A 15,196-nucleotide genomic window follows, 5' to 3' on the forward strand; every position below is an offset into this window, starting at 1 on the left:
AGGCTGACTTTGAATTCGCAATCCTCCTGCCTCAGTCTCCAAAGCTGCTGAGATTACACTAGTGCACTATCAAGCCCAGCCTCAAAATGAAATTTTTAAAAAGGGCTGGGCTGTAGCTCAGCGGTAAAGTGCCTCTGAGCTGGATACCCAAAACCAGAAAATAAAATAGAAAGTGAGCATTAAATGAATCTTCTTATACAATGACTTTACTTTTTATTTTTTAATTGACATATCAATCAGTGATTAGGTGAAATTTGTTAAATTATTAATGATCCTTCTATAAGATATATTAATGAATAAGAAATTAAAGGATTTTATAGGTAAAAAATCTTACCCTTACATTCTCTAATGTGGTTCAAATTTACAGGAAAATAGCCTGAGATCCAAAGAGACAAGTCAAATAATTACAATCATGGATTTTGAAAGAATTTGAAAATAAGAATATGTAGTAATAGGATTTGGTGCTTCTTCCCTCCCCCAGCTTCTTTGCATATTTTTCTATTTTATTATTTTAAAACCTGAAGCATATTCTAAATTGTAATTTGTGTTAGGTTAGAAGAGAACTAAGAGGTTCAAGGAAATTTAGCTTTGATTGTTTCAAGAGATAAAAGTACAGACCGTATTTTTCTCAGCACGCTGAATGCTATACATTCTAATTTCTCACTTCATGAATGACTACTGCTTACACCATTATAAAGGTCAAGGATAAGCACCATTTAGCTAGATTTTTTTCTTGTATTGGTGTTCTCGAACCACTGCATGTTTCAAAGCTGATGAAGAAAAATAAAAAGAAAAGCAATTCCATAGTATCTTTTGAAACAAAGTGTGTGTGTGTGTGCGCGAGCGCGCGCGTGTGCGCGTTGCTAGGGATTGAACCCAGGGCCTCCAACATTCTGAGCACAGGCTGTACTACTGAGCTATATCCTCAGCCCCTGAAACAAGACATCTTATTTCCATTTTGTTAAGGGTCCCACGAAATATCAAACTAGGACAATCTTATAATATCAGTAAGTAAGTAATGAAAGCATAGAGATTAGTCCATACCAGGGCTTGGGGTGTAGGACAGTGGGTAGCGTGTTTGCCTAGCATGTAGTGAGGCCCAGAGTTCAAACCCCAATACAGCAAAAAAAAAAAAAAAAAAAAAGATAAAATAAATTAAGAAAGAAAGAAAGAAAAGGAGAAAAAAAAAATCCTGATGCCAAATGGGTGCACACTGGAGGGAATTATTTCAAGTGGAAACTGTGACCTTCTCACACATCTACCAGCTGAAAAGCTGCAGTGGACTGGAGAGCGGGTCCTGTAACCCCCTCAGGATCCCTACCTGTTACTAGGTATAGGAGGAGGTTGTTGAGCTCCTTACCCTGAGCCCAAGGGACCAAACCAAAATGGAGACATTCTTGCTAAGTTCCGGGCAGCCAAGATGAAACTAAGCTGTTTCTCTGACCTTCCCAGAAATATGACAACAGCTAAATCCACAAACAGGGAAGTCTGGGTGGACATAAATCAGTCCCTCTGCATTCACCTTCACAAAAGAGTAACTGAAATCAACCAGTCCTTTCTGTCATCTCTGGTTCCCTGAGCCCTTTTCTGTATGTGAAGCCAACCTCCTCAGCTGAGCTACTAGAACACTCATTCTGTCTTAGAGAAGATGTTCTGGAGTCACAGATGAATGCCGCTAAAGCTGGGTGCAGGGAGGTGCACCTGGAGTTCCAGCCACTGGGGCCGTGAGGCAGGAGGATGGCTTGAGCCAAGACGAGCTTGAGAAACACAGTGAGAGCCATCAGAGAAAGAAAAAGCCAATTACGATCTTAAACTAGACTGGATATAGCCAGTAGTTGAGCTAGGCCCTGGGCTAGGTAGTAGACCCTGGGTTCGATCCCCAGTACCACAAACAGAAAGATCTTTAAGGTACCCACCTGTAATCCCAGCAGCTCCAGGAGGCTAAGGAAGGAGGATCACAAGCTAAAGCCAGCCTCAGGAATTTCGTGAGGCCCTAAGCAACTTAGTGAGACTCTGTCTCAAAATAAAAAACAAAAAGGGTTGGAGATGTGGCTCAGTGATTAAACCATCCCTGGGTTTAACCCCCTGCAAACCAGCTGCCGCAACACCGGGAAAAAAACAAAAAACTTCAATTAAATTTGTAATTGTTTTTTGAGGTTCTGGGAACTGAACCCAGAGGCGCTCTGCCACTGAACTACAGCCTCAGCTGACACCCTCTCCCGCCTTTTTCTTCTTTCTGAGACAAAAGTCTTGCTAAATTGCCCAGACTGGTCTCAAACTTGCAATCTTCCTGCCTCAGCCTCCAGAGTCTCTGGGATGACGAGAGTGCACCATTGTGCACCACCACACTCTGCTTGTGATTCTGTCTTGACACTACTAAACGACCATCTTCACACCCACATCTCCAACTGTGGTCTCTGTTCTAATCAGAAGGCAGTATGCTTTTACTCCGGGGAAAACCCGATGATGGACAGGTCACCTCGTACACAAAAATTCCTTACATTCTAGTGATGGTCATGTAAAACTGGTGACTTGGTCACATTAAGGCGAGTCTCACCCTCCACTCCCTCCACTCCCTCTTTGTAAACACAGGGCCACACTAGCAGAGGTTGAGGCACACGGGGGGGGGGGGGGGGGGGGGGGGGGGCACACTGAAGGACTGTGGTGGCCTGATTGTCTGTTTTAATGCAGACACATCCTTTGATCTAAATCAGACAATGGATTTTTCTGTTTGTCTAGATGGACCCAGTGGCACACCTGTAAGTCCAGGGACTGAAGAGGCTAAGGAAGGAGGATTGCAAGCTTGAGTCCAGCCTCAGCAATTTAGAGAGACCCTCTCTGAAAATTAAATAAGAAGGGCAGGGAAAGCAGCCCAGTGGCTGAGCTGTCCTGGGATCAATCCCCAGTATCACAGAAACACACAAACAAATAAATAAAAACAGACAAAAGAAGCATGCAGTGGGACTGTTTTTTCTGGTCCCCAACAGTCGTTAAAACGGTTGAGTCCATCAAAATTAAACCTGGCAAAAAACTGGTCCAGTCATTTTCCCCCAGAATTTACATACGAAGTTGGTAAAAGATTAGAAGACTCCTTTCATTTTATTAAAATGCACCGCAGATAAAGACTTCTGCGGTGCATTTAAATGTTAAGTTTGAAGGATGAAAAGCCTACCTCTCCATTTGACCAATATCAGGAGAATTCAGCTAACATAATATCTTTTGAAATAAGGGCATGCACTTAGTAACTGGCAACTAAAATTAGCAGAAAAGGGTCTGGAAGTGTGACTCAGTGGTAGAGAGTGTGCTCAGCATCATGGCAGAGAACCTGGGTTACATGTCCAGCACCCAGATAAATAAATAAATAAATAAATAAATAAATAATAAGTAAAATTAGCAGAGAAAAAGGAAAGTAAATTATATTTGTCAAACAGAGAACATATAACAACGTATTAGATAGAATAAAAATCTGCTAAAAACCTTTAATTAATGATCAGCAGTCTATCCAAGAAAGAAAAACAATGTGCTATAGACTAAACCTCCCCCAAATGTCCATAGACCCATCAAGCAAGTTCAAGGTGCGATCTGTAACTCAGGGGCTATGGTCTGACCTGAGCCATTTTTAATATAAATTTGCCAATATGAGATTAAAGTCCTTCCAAACTGCACACTAACGAGCCAGAAAACAGAAAGCAGAGTATCCAAAGCTGAGCTTTTTGCCAAAATTATTCACTTGAACAGATATGCCTGACATAGTCACCAAGATAAGACCCATAATGACAATGAGATGGTCAAAGGGTAAATTATAGAAAAAGTGGCTAGGCCAAGGTCTTCCCCACCAGATGGTCTCCTGCAAAACCGGAGGGCCAACGTCACCCCTCCATTCCACACATGCTGAAGGCTTCCTACCTGCCAGGCAGCGAGCCACAAACGTAGCCATGTGAGCAAACCCCACTGTGTTCCTGCCGCTCAGAACAGCCAGGACTCCTTTGAGTTACAGTCACTAAACCCACAACTGTGGAACTGTTGGGAAGGAGGGTCCAAGGTGCCTTGGGAGCCCAGAGTGGCAGAGACCACTCAGAGGTCAAGAATAGGAGGCTGCAGGTGGGGTGGGGACAAGAGTATGTGTGCTGAGTCATTCTTAATTCTGGAGTCCTTTTGAAAAGACTTAGGTCTTTAAAACCTGAGTAATAAATTCTGCTAGTTGAAATGAAAAACTGCATATATATACTCTAAGGATACATGTAAGTGTATCGATTTGCCTCCAAATTGATAACTGGGAAGCATGCCAACAAATTCAATGTTACCGTGGATGTCATTTAAGTAATCTTTTAAAGGAGATTGCTTGGATGTTTCAAGATGGTGGTTGACTACAGCAGAGAACAATAAGGTTATGGAAAAATGAAGAAAAGGAGAATGGAAAGAATATTTTAAAGTAAGCAAATATGAGCTGGGTATTGCAGCACAGGCCTGTAATTCCAGCAACCCAGGAGGCTGAGGCAGGAGGACTGCAAATTTGAGGCCAGTCTTAGCAATTTACTGAGGCCCTGTTTCAAAATAAAAATGAACTGAAGATGTAGCTCAGTGACAGAGCACCCCTGCGTTCAATTTCCAATGCCTCGAAAATAAATAAATAAAAATAAACACAAGCTTATAGGGAAAAGTTTCCATGTTTCGATGCAAACAGTTAATAAGACCTGAGGAATACAAACATCAAAGGAAAAAATGTTCCCTGATTCCAAGTTTTTGGCTATTATACTTCAAAATCACCTGCATGGCAGACTCTAAACTGAAGTCATTTTGGCAGTAATTGGCATCAAAACATGAGGGACAGGTATTAAAATGTGACTTAGACCTCAAAAGGATAATTCCTTGGGCCAGAGCATAAGCACCTATTAGAAAATCTATGAATCAGAGGTTTCTAGGACCACAGATTTTATAAGTAGGTATGAGATGAAGACTGGATGTAAATAAAGCTGGGTGTGGTGGTGCACACCTTATAATCCCAGCAACTCCGGAGCCTAAGGCAGGAGGATCCAAGTTCCGGGCCAGCCTTAGCAATTTAGAAAGCCCTTGTCTCAAAAAATAAAAATGTCTGGGGATATAGCTCAGTGGTAAAGCACCCTGGATTGAATCCAGTACCAAAAAAAAAAATTTTAAAGGCTGTTGTTTTTCTATTACTAAGAGCAGTCTTTCTTTCTAGGTGTGGTGAGGCCTGTAATCAGCAGGATGGGGAGGCTGAAGCACAGGGAATCACAAGTTCGAGACCAGTTGGGCAATCTAGCAACCCCCAGTCTCAGGATTAAAAAGGTCAGTCTCTCAGCCCAGACTAGGTCAGGTAATGAGGTCATAGTTCTGTGAAATCTACCTAGATATCAGGGTTTTTTCTCATCTTATTTTTTGCGGGGAGATGGTAATTGAGAATCCCACGCACCCGGTCTTGTGCATGCTGGGCTAGCTTCCTACAACTGAGCTACACCCAGTACCCCAGCCATCACTCTTAAAGGTCCTCATTACTCTGTCCTCAAACCCAACACATGGGTTGTTTTTAATAGCATGAAGTATGGTTATCCGCATCTTTCCACAAGGATATCACAAAACGGGTTGGGTTTGCTAAAGAACACATATAGTCTAGAAAACAGGGCTCAAATGCAACGACCAGAACGAGGCACAATCTGGGCGGCTGTGCTGGCCCAGATGAAATATTCCAGCCGCGAATCCTGAAGGCCACAAAATGCAGTATTTCCAGGAGTATCTAGCACTGCCTTCAGAGCAAAGAGTCAGGGTCTGCTCCTTTGCCTTAGACCGCATCCTTGGCGAACTTCAAACTACTCCTTCAGTTCTGCCCAGCTGGGTCCCCCAGGCAGTGAACCGAGCGAAAGCGAGGACAGGGCGCCGGCTGGCTTGCGAAACCTGTCATCCCTTTCAGAAAGGCTGCATCTGCCCAGGTTTTCTCCGGCTCGGCTCCGAGGCAGCTGCACCCTAGGCTCTGCATCAGGAAGCGACATCTGCTCCCGCCGCTGCCGCAGGAGCGCTGGGTACCAAACCCTGGGGCTCCGGCGCAGCCGGTGTCAAGGGCTGCGCCGGCGGAAACCCGAGGATGGCGGCGCGCTGGGCTCCCGCGCCGACCCGGCCCCACCGCTGACCTCCGCCGGGAGCTCCCGGTGCCCGGCGGCGGCCGGGTCTCCACCGCTGCCCCGCAGCCCATCAAGCTCGGCGGAACGGCTCCCATCGGAAGAGCGGAGAAAGGCTCGGGAGCGGCGGGCGGGGGGCGGATTTTATTACTGCGGATGGCGCAGTCGCCTCCCCGAGGGACCCACGACAAAGATGCCAGTCCCGCCGCGCTGCTGCTGCCCTGGCCCCGCCCCGGCGCGGAGACCCCGGGAAGCCCAGCAAGAGGGCTTCGCGCTGCTGAGTAGCAGAGGGGCTGCACCGACCGAAGTTCTCCCCGGCGGGAACGAGGGACCCCTGCGTCCGCGCCTCCCCGGGGCAGGTGGCCCCGCGCGCCCGTACCTTGGTGGCGGGCTCCGTGGCGACGATGGTGCGGTCCTCCGAGGGCTCCGGAGCCGCCTCCGCCGCGGGGCCGCCGCTGCTGGGCTCGGGCTCGGCCGGCGTGTCGCTCCCCTCCTGCGGCTGCTCGGGGCTCCGCTGCTCCGTGGAGCTGCCGGCACCCATGGCTCCGCGGCTCTCCCGCGCCCGGCCGCCGGGTAACGCCTTCCCGAAAGCGCAGGGCGGCGGGCAGCCCGAGAAGACGTGCGCCCGCCGGGTCCCGAGAGCGCCTTCCCCTCCGCGGTCCTGCTGCGGACGCGCCCCGACTGAGAATGAAGGAGCCGCGCTCCCGGCAAACTCCTTAAAAGAAAAAAAAAAAAGCCACCTCTTCGCCTCCTCCCCCCGCCTTGTTTTTCCCTCGCTTCATCACATGAGCGCAGCCCCAGACACGCCTTGCAGCATCTCCCCGCGGGCTGCTAGGACCAGAGGCGCGGCCAGACGCCACCCAGGGCCAGGCTCGCGGCCAGCACGGCCCCCAGGGAGCCTCCCCTTCCTAACAGGGGCAGAGAGCTGCGGGGACGACCCAGGCTGCAGAAGGTGAGGCGACAGCAAGAAAGGGGGAGCCGAAAGCTTCCCGGGGGCATGGAGGTAACTGGGTTTTATTCAGTGATTGATAACCCAGAGCAGGAGCCTCTGCAGTCGTGCCTTGCCACTCGCCCACGGCGCCAGATCCTCCTTTGCTTTCCTTCAGCTCGTGTTTGATTCTAAACATTTGTTCCTGCCTCCTCCCCATTAGCAGGATAAAGGCAAACGCTCCTGCTCCCCTCCGGAGCCTAACCATATTAGGGCAGCTCACGTGGCAGGAGCTGAGAACTGAGAGGTTAACGCAGTCAGGCCATGGATGAGGTTGGCCAAGAGGCCCCTCGCTGCCCCATCATCCCCAGCCGGTGATGTCAACTGATGCCGTCAGCAGCACCCGCTGCCCTCCTTCCTCAGGGAACATGGGGGGAAATGAGCCTGTTACTGGAAACGTGCCTGTCCTCTTTTGACGGCCTGATGCTAGAGGCCACTTGTCTCCTGTGATGCTGAAACATGATGGCCTAAGTCGCTTCCTTGGCCATCAATGTTCTCGAAATATGAAGAATGGAGCCTGTCATCCCAGCAACTGAGGAGGCTGAGACGGGAGATCACAAGTTGGAGACCAGCCTGAGCAATCAGGCAAGACCCTGTCTCAAAATAAAGAAATCGAAAAGGCCTGGAGATGTAGCTCATGGTTAAGTGGTAGGACAAGGCCAGGTTCAGCTCCCAGTACCAACTAAAAAAAGAAGAGAAACCCTACCAGCCTGAGCAGTATGCATTTTTTCCTTTCTCCCCTTAAATACAATATTTATTATGTGAACACAGCAGGCAGTCAATAAATACTTGAACTGCAGTACATTTTTAGCTGGATTATTTGGCACATAAGCATGAAGGTGCTGGGGCTGAAAGCCAAAATGACCCCAGTTGTCACTAAGTTCCTCAATTCTCACAAATAGTTGTGCCCTCCATCAAATGAAGAAGCTTGGGCTTAGTGGTAAAGTGTACATCAGCCTCTCATGTAGGAAGCCTAGGGTTAGATCCTCAGCACCAAAAAAGAAGAGAAATGAAAAGAGAAGAATCTTGCCTGGCACAGTGGTACATAACTGAGGCTCTGGAGGCTGAGGCAGAAGGATGCAGGTTCAAGGCCGCAGCAATTTAGCAAGACCTTGTTCTAAGATAAAAATTATGAAAGGCTTGGATATAACTCTGTGATAGGGCACCCCTGGGTTCAATCCCCAGTACCACAAAAAAAAAAAAAGAAAAAAAGAAAAAACTTTTAAGAACATTAGCACTGGATGCCGATAAATAAATTTCCCACCCCCTGATTTAGTATAAGTTGGTACTGACTTGATGTAAACAGTAGTTCGTGAGTAGGATACTTTGTGCCTAATTAATTGGGAGTAGTAGATTGACACCAGGAGTTAGCCTGTTTATTTGAAGATGTGCACAAAGGCCAATTTTTCTGGAATTTATCTCTTTAGAAACAGATGCAAGATGCCCGGTCTTGGGAACTTAAAAGCACCCACCTGAACTGAAATTTTGACCACGTAGGAAACACTAGAGTTCTCATTCTGTACCAGGCACAAAGCACTTTGCCTATGTAATCACATATAATCCTTACAGTAACTCCATGATGTGGATGCTTTCGTTCTCCTTTTGCCAATGGGGCAGGGGAAGGGAGTAGACAGAGAAATTAAATGACGTGCCCGAGGGATCAGAGCTGTAGATAGAAGAGCAATGAGTTCAACTGGCATGCGACTTCAAAGTCCACACTTGATCACAGCACAACACTCACCCCCCTTGCATTTGAAGCCTCTTCTCGGGAACGTGGCTGGCAAGTGACATTTGGACCTTGCTTAGGATGATAAGAGCTTTAACATACTGTTAAAGCCTGTCTGAGCGCTGGGGGTGTAGCTGAGCAGCAGAGCACATGCGTATGTGGGAGATACCAGGTTCCATCCCTCGCACCAAAGAAAAAGAAAAGCCTGTCTGAGAACAACTAAAGTCAGCATATTTGAAAATGTATCAGTAGATAGTACAAATATTATCAAAACTTTCCCATTCTGTGAGATTATATTTATTTGATTCTTGGAAAATTCTTGACAAAGCTTTTCATATTCATTAGCCTTTAAATATTCAGAAAGGATTACAAGGTCACAGGTTTTTTTTGTTTTGTTTTGTTTTTCTGGTACTGGGGAGTGAACCCCAGGTCACTTTACCAACTGAACTATGTTCCCAGCCCTTTTTATGTTTTATTTTGAGACAGAACCTCACTAAGTTGCTTACGGCCTCACTAAATTGCCCAGGCTGGCCTCAAACTTGTGATCCTCCTGCCTCAGCCTCCCAAACTGCCGAGATTACAGGTGACATCATGGCGCCTGGCTAGGCCAAAAGATTTCCAGTATACAATCTGCATGCTGAGGAAGACATCTTCCGCATCTGCTTAGATTGGCAGCTGCTTGCTTTATCTGTTTTCCAGACAATGAAAAATGTTCATATTATCATTTTTAAAAGAAAAGTGTATTTTTAAGGGGATGGAAATGGAACTCAATGGCAGAGTACTTGCCTATCTTGCTTGATACCACGAGCTCAAGCCCAAGCACATTGAAAAGAAAAAAAAAAAAAAAGGTCTTTAAGAGATGTGCATGTTTGGTATTCTGTATTCTGCCTGAGCGACTCAGGGATAAGAGAATATTAAGACCAACGGGCTCCTTGTATATTCACACAGCATAAACATAACTACGTTTTCTGGACTAACCAAGGAATCCTTTCCCTCTTACTTACAAACAAGAGAGTTACTCTCCTCTCCCCACTTTTTTCTTCTTTTCTTTCTTAGTTTTGCAGTGCCAGGCGATCAAATCCAGGGCCTCAAGCATCGTTAGGCCAACCCTCTCCCACAGAGCTACACTCAACCCCAGGAGTTACTCTTTCTTGAGATTATGTTGTTCATTATTCTTAGAAATGAGATATCCCAACCTTTTGGATATGCTGCTTGGACCTTCAGAATGTTACAGAATCGGCTGGACTCTGTGGCAGGTCTGTAATCCCAGTTACTCAGGAGGCTGAGACAAGAGGATCTCAAGTTTAAGGCCAGTCTCAGCCATTTGGCAAGACCCTGTCTCAAAATATAGAAATAAAAAGGACTGGGGATGTAGCTCAGTGGTAGAGTGCCCCTGGGTTTGATTTCCAGTACTTTTCCCAGAAAATAAAAAGTTACACAGTCACCCATTCATGGATTCATCCTTCCGACATCCGTTTAGAGCGCCTATTAGGTACCAAGCATGGAGTTACTACTATACTTCCCACTCAAGTCTCTAATTCCAGTCGCTAATTCCAGTTGTCTTTTCTGGATTTGGAGGTGCGTTCAGGATTGCTCTGCCTGGCCTGGGCGGTAGAGGGGTGGGGAAGGCAGTTGGTTTCTTGTTTTCCACTCAGTCTGGCTTGTTGGTACCCTGATTTCACACCAGCAGCCCTGATACTCTCCACGCTGCAGGACGCAGGTGTCTTCCCACATCCTCTCCCAGGGGGCAGGCAGCGGTCCAGTTGTTTCCCTGAGAGGACTAATTCTCTCATAAAAACAGGTGGAGAGTTCTCAAAAACAAGCACACGTCGACAGTGCTGCATGCTGAACCTGGGCTTCTCAAGCTTACTTCTCCAGAAAGACGGGTCACAGGAGACTTAGCAAGAACACTGGGGCACAGTTGAGAATACCATGCTTGCACCCAAACACTTTTATTCTTTTAAATTTGATACTCGGGATTAAACCCACAGGTGCTTGCTTTACCATTAAGTCACATCTCCAGCAGCCGTTTATTTATTTATTTATTTTTTTTAAAGACAGGGTCTCTCTATTGCCCAGGATGGCCTCAAACTTTTGATTATCCTGCCTCAGCCTTTCATGTTGCTGGGATGACAGATGTATCATTGAGCCAGACCCCAAACATCTTCAAACACAATATGAAAGGAATTTAATGGTTACCATGCTATTGTTCAATAGGAGAAAGTTCTGGTGTTCTTTGGTGCACTAGACTAACAACAATACATTACCTCAAAAAAGAAGAGAGAGGTGGGCACAGTGGTGCACACCTGTAATCCCAGCAGCTCTGGAGGCTGAGGCAGGAGGATCTTAAGTTCAAAGCCGGCCTCAGCAACTTAGCAAGGTCCTAAGCATCTTAGCAAGACCATGTCTCAAAATAAAAAAAAATAAAAAGGACTGGGGATGTGGCTCAGTGCTTAAGCTCAGTGCTTTAAGCATCCCTGAGTTCAATACCAAATAATAATAATAATAATAAAATAAAAGAGAAATTTGAATGTATTCACCATAAAGAAATGATAAAAGTTTACCATGATTAATATGCTAATGACACTGAGTTGGTCCCTAGGAATGTACATAAGAATCAAAAAATCTCATGGAATCTAATAAATATGTAAATATCATGTAAATTTTAAAATCTTGTGTATATATTGTTTTTTCACTTATATTTTTCCATCCACTATGGAATCCTTTATAGAAGCAATTATTTACAGAGAACTAATTTGACATAGCCGCTTTGTTCAAGATGTGTCCAAATTAAAAATAAAAATGAATCAAGCAATTGAAATGTCAATAACCCCTACAGCCTTTGGATCCTCATTTTTCTAAGATTGGGCTGCTTTCTACCCACTTACAATTGGAACCAAGATGAAGTAAATGATTTGCCCAATATGCAGAGAGAACTTGTCCAGATGCATTTCTGGAAAGTTCCTGAAGGTAGTGAAAGCTGGTAGATCGAGTCACCAGAATCCTCAAATTTCCAAATCCCTTCATGCATTCTACAAAGGGTCACCCATAAGCATCCAACTTTTTTTTTCCTGATTGTATTTTGAGAGAGAGTCTCGCTTATTCCATAAAATAGCCTAGAACTTGCAATCTTCCTGTCTCGGTCTCTGGAGCAGCTCAGATAATAGATGTGCATCACTGTGGTCAGGCAATTTGAGGACAAATATATATATGCTTGAAATCAGCACCACAACCGAGGTAGTGACCAGAGACATTAACCCCCAAATCTCCCTGAACACCAGTAATCCTTTATCCTGCCCCTTCTCATCTCAATTTGCCTTCCAGCCAAGTGCCAATCTACTGTCTAACTGTATGGATTAGTCTACATTTTCTACAGTTTTATAGAAATGGAATCATTTTGTAAAAAATTGACCCACCAAACTTGTGAGTTCTGCATCTATGGATTTAACAATGGCAGATTAAAAAATATTCAAAAAAAAATTGCATCTGTACTGAACATGTAGAGACATTTTTTTGGCATTATTCCCTAAACAATGCAGTACAACTGTACGTTACTTATCTAGCATTTACACTGTATTAGGTACGATAAATAAATCTAGAGATGATGTGAAGTATGCGGGGGAGGCCTGCACAGTGGCGTGCTCCTGTAATCCCAGCGACAGGGGAGGCGCAGGCAAGAGGATTAAAAGTCTGAGGTCAGCCTTGGCAATTTGGCAAGAGAGTCAGTAATTTAGCAAGACCATGTACAGTGGCTCAGGCCTGCAATCCCAGTGACTCAGGAAACTGAGACAGGAGGATCACAAGTTCAAAGCCAGACTCAACCTAACGAGGAACTCAGGAACTTAGTGAGACCCTGTCTCAAAATAAAAAGATAAATAAAATAGGCCAGTATGCAGCTTAGTGGTAAAGTGCCCCTGGGTTAAATTCTCAGTACCAAAAAATTTAAAGGGCTGGAGTTGTAGCTCAGTGGTGGAGCACTTGCCTAGCATGTGTGAGGCACTGGGTTTGATCCTCAACCCCACATAAAAATGAATAAATTAAATGAAGGTATCGTGTCCATCTATGACTAAATTTTTTTAAAAAAATATTAAGAATATTAAAGTATGTAGGAGGGGGCTGGGGGGGCAACTCCGTGGTAAAGCATGTTCTTAGCATGTGTGAAGCACTGGGGTCAGGCCCCAGCTTCAGAAAAAGAAAGAAGCCAGCTGGCCTGGAGGCTCAGTTAGAGAGGGCGGTTCCGTTGGGTACTTAATAAGTCTGCATTCAGTTCACCTTGAGTGTATGTATCCCTTGCTGGCTCATATCCCTGTCTAATCATAGAAGGTAAAGGAGGACATGATCTTTTATTTTTACATATTACACATTATTTTGGCTCAGAATTATGCATTTTTTGCATATTCTCAAATTTATATGTGATAGAGGAGTCATCAGTGGTAAGTTGTCAGTTTAGGGGGGAAAACAGTCTTAACTATTGTTTTAGAGCAGTTAATTTTCTTCTTCCTCTTCCCCTCCCCCTTCCTTTCCCTCGCCCCTCCCCCTCCTCCTCTTTCTCTTCCTCCTCCTCCTCCTTTTCCTTCTTCTCTTTCTTCTTCCTCTTCTTCCTATGGAACTAACCTGGGGACTTTGGACTTGTGCATGCTAGGCAAGTACTCTACCCCCGAGCTACAATCCTAGACACCCTGTGTGTGTGTGTGTGTGATCAGAGATTGAACCCAGAGATACTCTACCACTGAGCTACATTCCTAGTCCTTTCTAGTTTTTATTTTGAAAGAGGATCTCACTAAATTGTCCAGGTTAGCTTTGAAACTGCAATTCTCTTGCCTCAGCCTCCAGAGTAGCTGAACATTTCTAAAAAGTATCTTAATTGTTTTTATCTATGATGTTGACCAAGATCAGAGTAAGTGAAATTGTAAAAATCATGATGAAATGACAACTACTAGCAGCTTGGGAGGCTGAGGCAGGAGGATTGCAGGTTCAAAGTGAGCCTCAACAACTTAGTGAAGCCCTTAGCAACTTAGTAAGACCCTGTCTCTAAATAAAAAATAAAAAGGACTGGGTCTGTGGCTCAGTGGCTAAGCGACCTTGGGTTGAGTCCCTAGAATCCCCCCCAAATATTTTTTTATAACTACAAGTCAATAATTTTTTTGGTACCGGGAATTGAACCCAGGGTACTTTGCAACTGAGCCACATGCTCAACTCTTTTTATTTTTTATTTTGAGACAGGTTCTTGCTAATTTGTTTAGGGTCTCACTAAATTGCTGAGGCTGACCTCAACTTGAGATCCTCAGCTTTCCCGAGTCACTGGGATTATAGGCATGCTCACCTGCACCTGGGTAGTGATACTAATTATTGAACTTAATTATCAGATAACCAAAATAACTTAGAAAGTTATATAGAATATCATCTCAATTTTGAAAGAATAAAAACTGAAATATATATGAAATTTTTATTTACTTATTTATTTAGTGTTTTGCTGTGAGGCCCACACATGTGAGGCCAAAACGCTACTCTGAGCTAATCCTAGCCTGAAATACATATGCCTCAAAATTAAATGGTGTGTGTGTGTGTGTGTGTGTGTGTGTGTGTTTATGCCTAGAAGAAGATTGAAATATTACAATAATTCTTGTTGGGTGACAGAATTTCTTCCCACCATCATCACTGAAATACATACTGAGCCCTTTTATTTTTAATTTTAAAACAAGGTCTCACTAAATTGCTCCAGCTGGCTTTGAACTTGCAATCTTCCTGCCTCAGCTTCCAGAATAGCTGGGATTAAAGGTGAGCACCACAGCACTGGCTTTTTATTATTTTCTTTTGGTGGTGTTGGGGGTTGAACCCAGGGCCTCCTGCACACTAGGTAAGTGATCCTCAACTGAGACATCACGGGTGACTCCCCCGACCTCTTCTGAGGGGTTACTGGGCTCCCTGAGCCCCCTCAGACTCCCAAGTAGTTGAGAGTATATGCGGCAGCCACTGCACCCACCTCCAGCGACAGAATTTCAAATGACTTGTTTTCCCTTCATTATGCATGCCTGGTTTTTTTTCCTCAAAATATTCTACACTGAACATGTGTTACTCTTGCCAACAGAATAAGATGAATGTTAGAAATTTTCCAATTATACAACAAAGGCTAAAACTCGAAAGATGTGTTCATGTAGTGTTATGACAACTGGGTCTCCTCCCGATTGAATGATAAATTATAGCAACACTCATTTCCAAAGAGACCCCAGCCTTTCAGCAGTAGGTTCTCAGCCCTGGCTCAATAGGAGGTTGGAGTTTTCACCAACATTCAGACTTCCCTGGTCTAGGGGCAGCCAGGTCCTGGGGTCACGAAAAAGCACCTCAGAGGAT

At 45.0% G+C, this 15,196-nt stretch overlaps 1 protein-coding gene across 2 annotated transcripts in view; it reads right to left on the reverse strand.

Annotated features, from left to right (window-relative positions):
* LOC306665272 (A-kinase anchor protein 12-like) overlaps positions 1–7,289 on the reverse strand; it is a 47,281-nt gene extending 39,992 nt beyond the window's left edge. The window contains exons 1-2 of one of the 2 annotated variants that reach the window (XR_013764957.1): positions 7,192–7,289; positions 6,511–6,846 (exon numbers count right to left, since the gene is read on the reverse strand). Coding sequence is in view for 1 of the 2 variants with exons in the window: in XM_079146645.1 (XP_079002771.1) it covers positions 6,511–6,672 (162 nt within the window). In the remaining variant the exon portion in view is untranslated. Of the gene's footprint in view, positions 1–6,510 lie in introns of both variants that reach the window. The other variant, XM_079146645.1, reaches the window with a different exon arrangement.
* Positions 7,290–15,196: the final 7,907 nt, after the last annotated feature.

The sequence above is a fragment of the Sciurus vulgaris genome, assembly GCF_902686455.1.
Source record: "Sciurus vulgaris genome assembly, chromosome: 7".
NCBI classification, from domain to species: domain Eukaryota; kingdom Metazoa; phylum Chordata; class Mammalia; order Rodentia; family Sciuridae; genus Sciurus; species Sciurus vulgaris.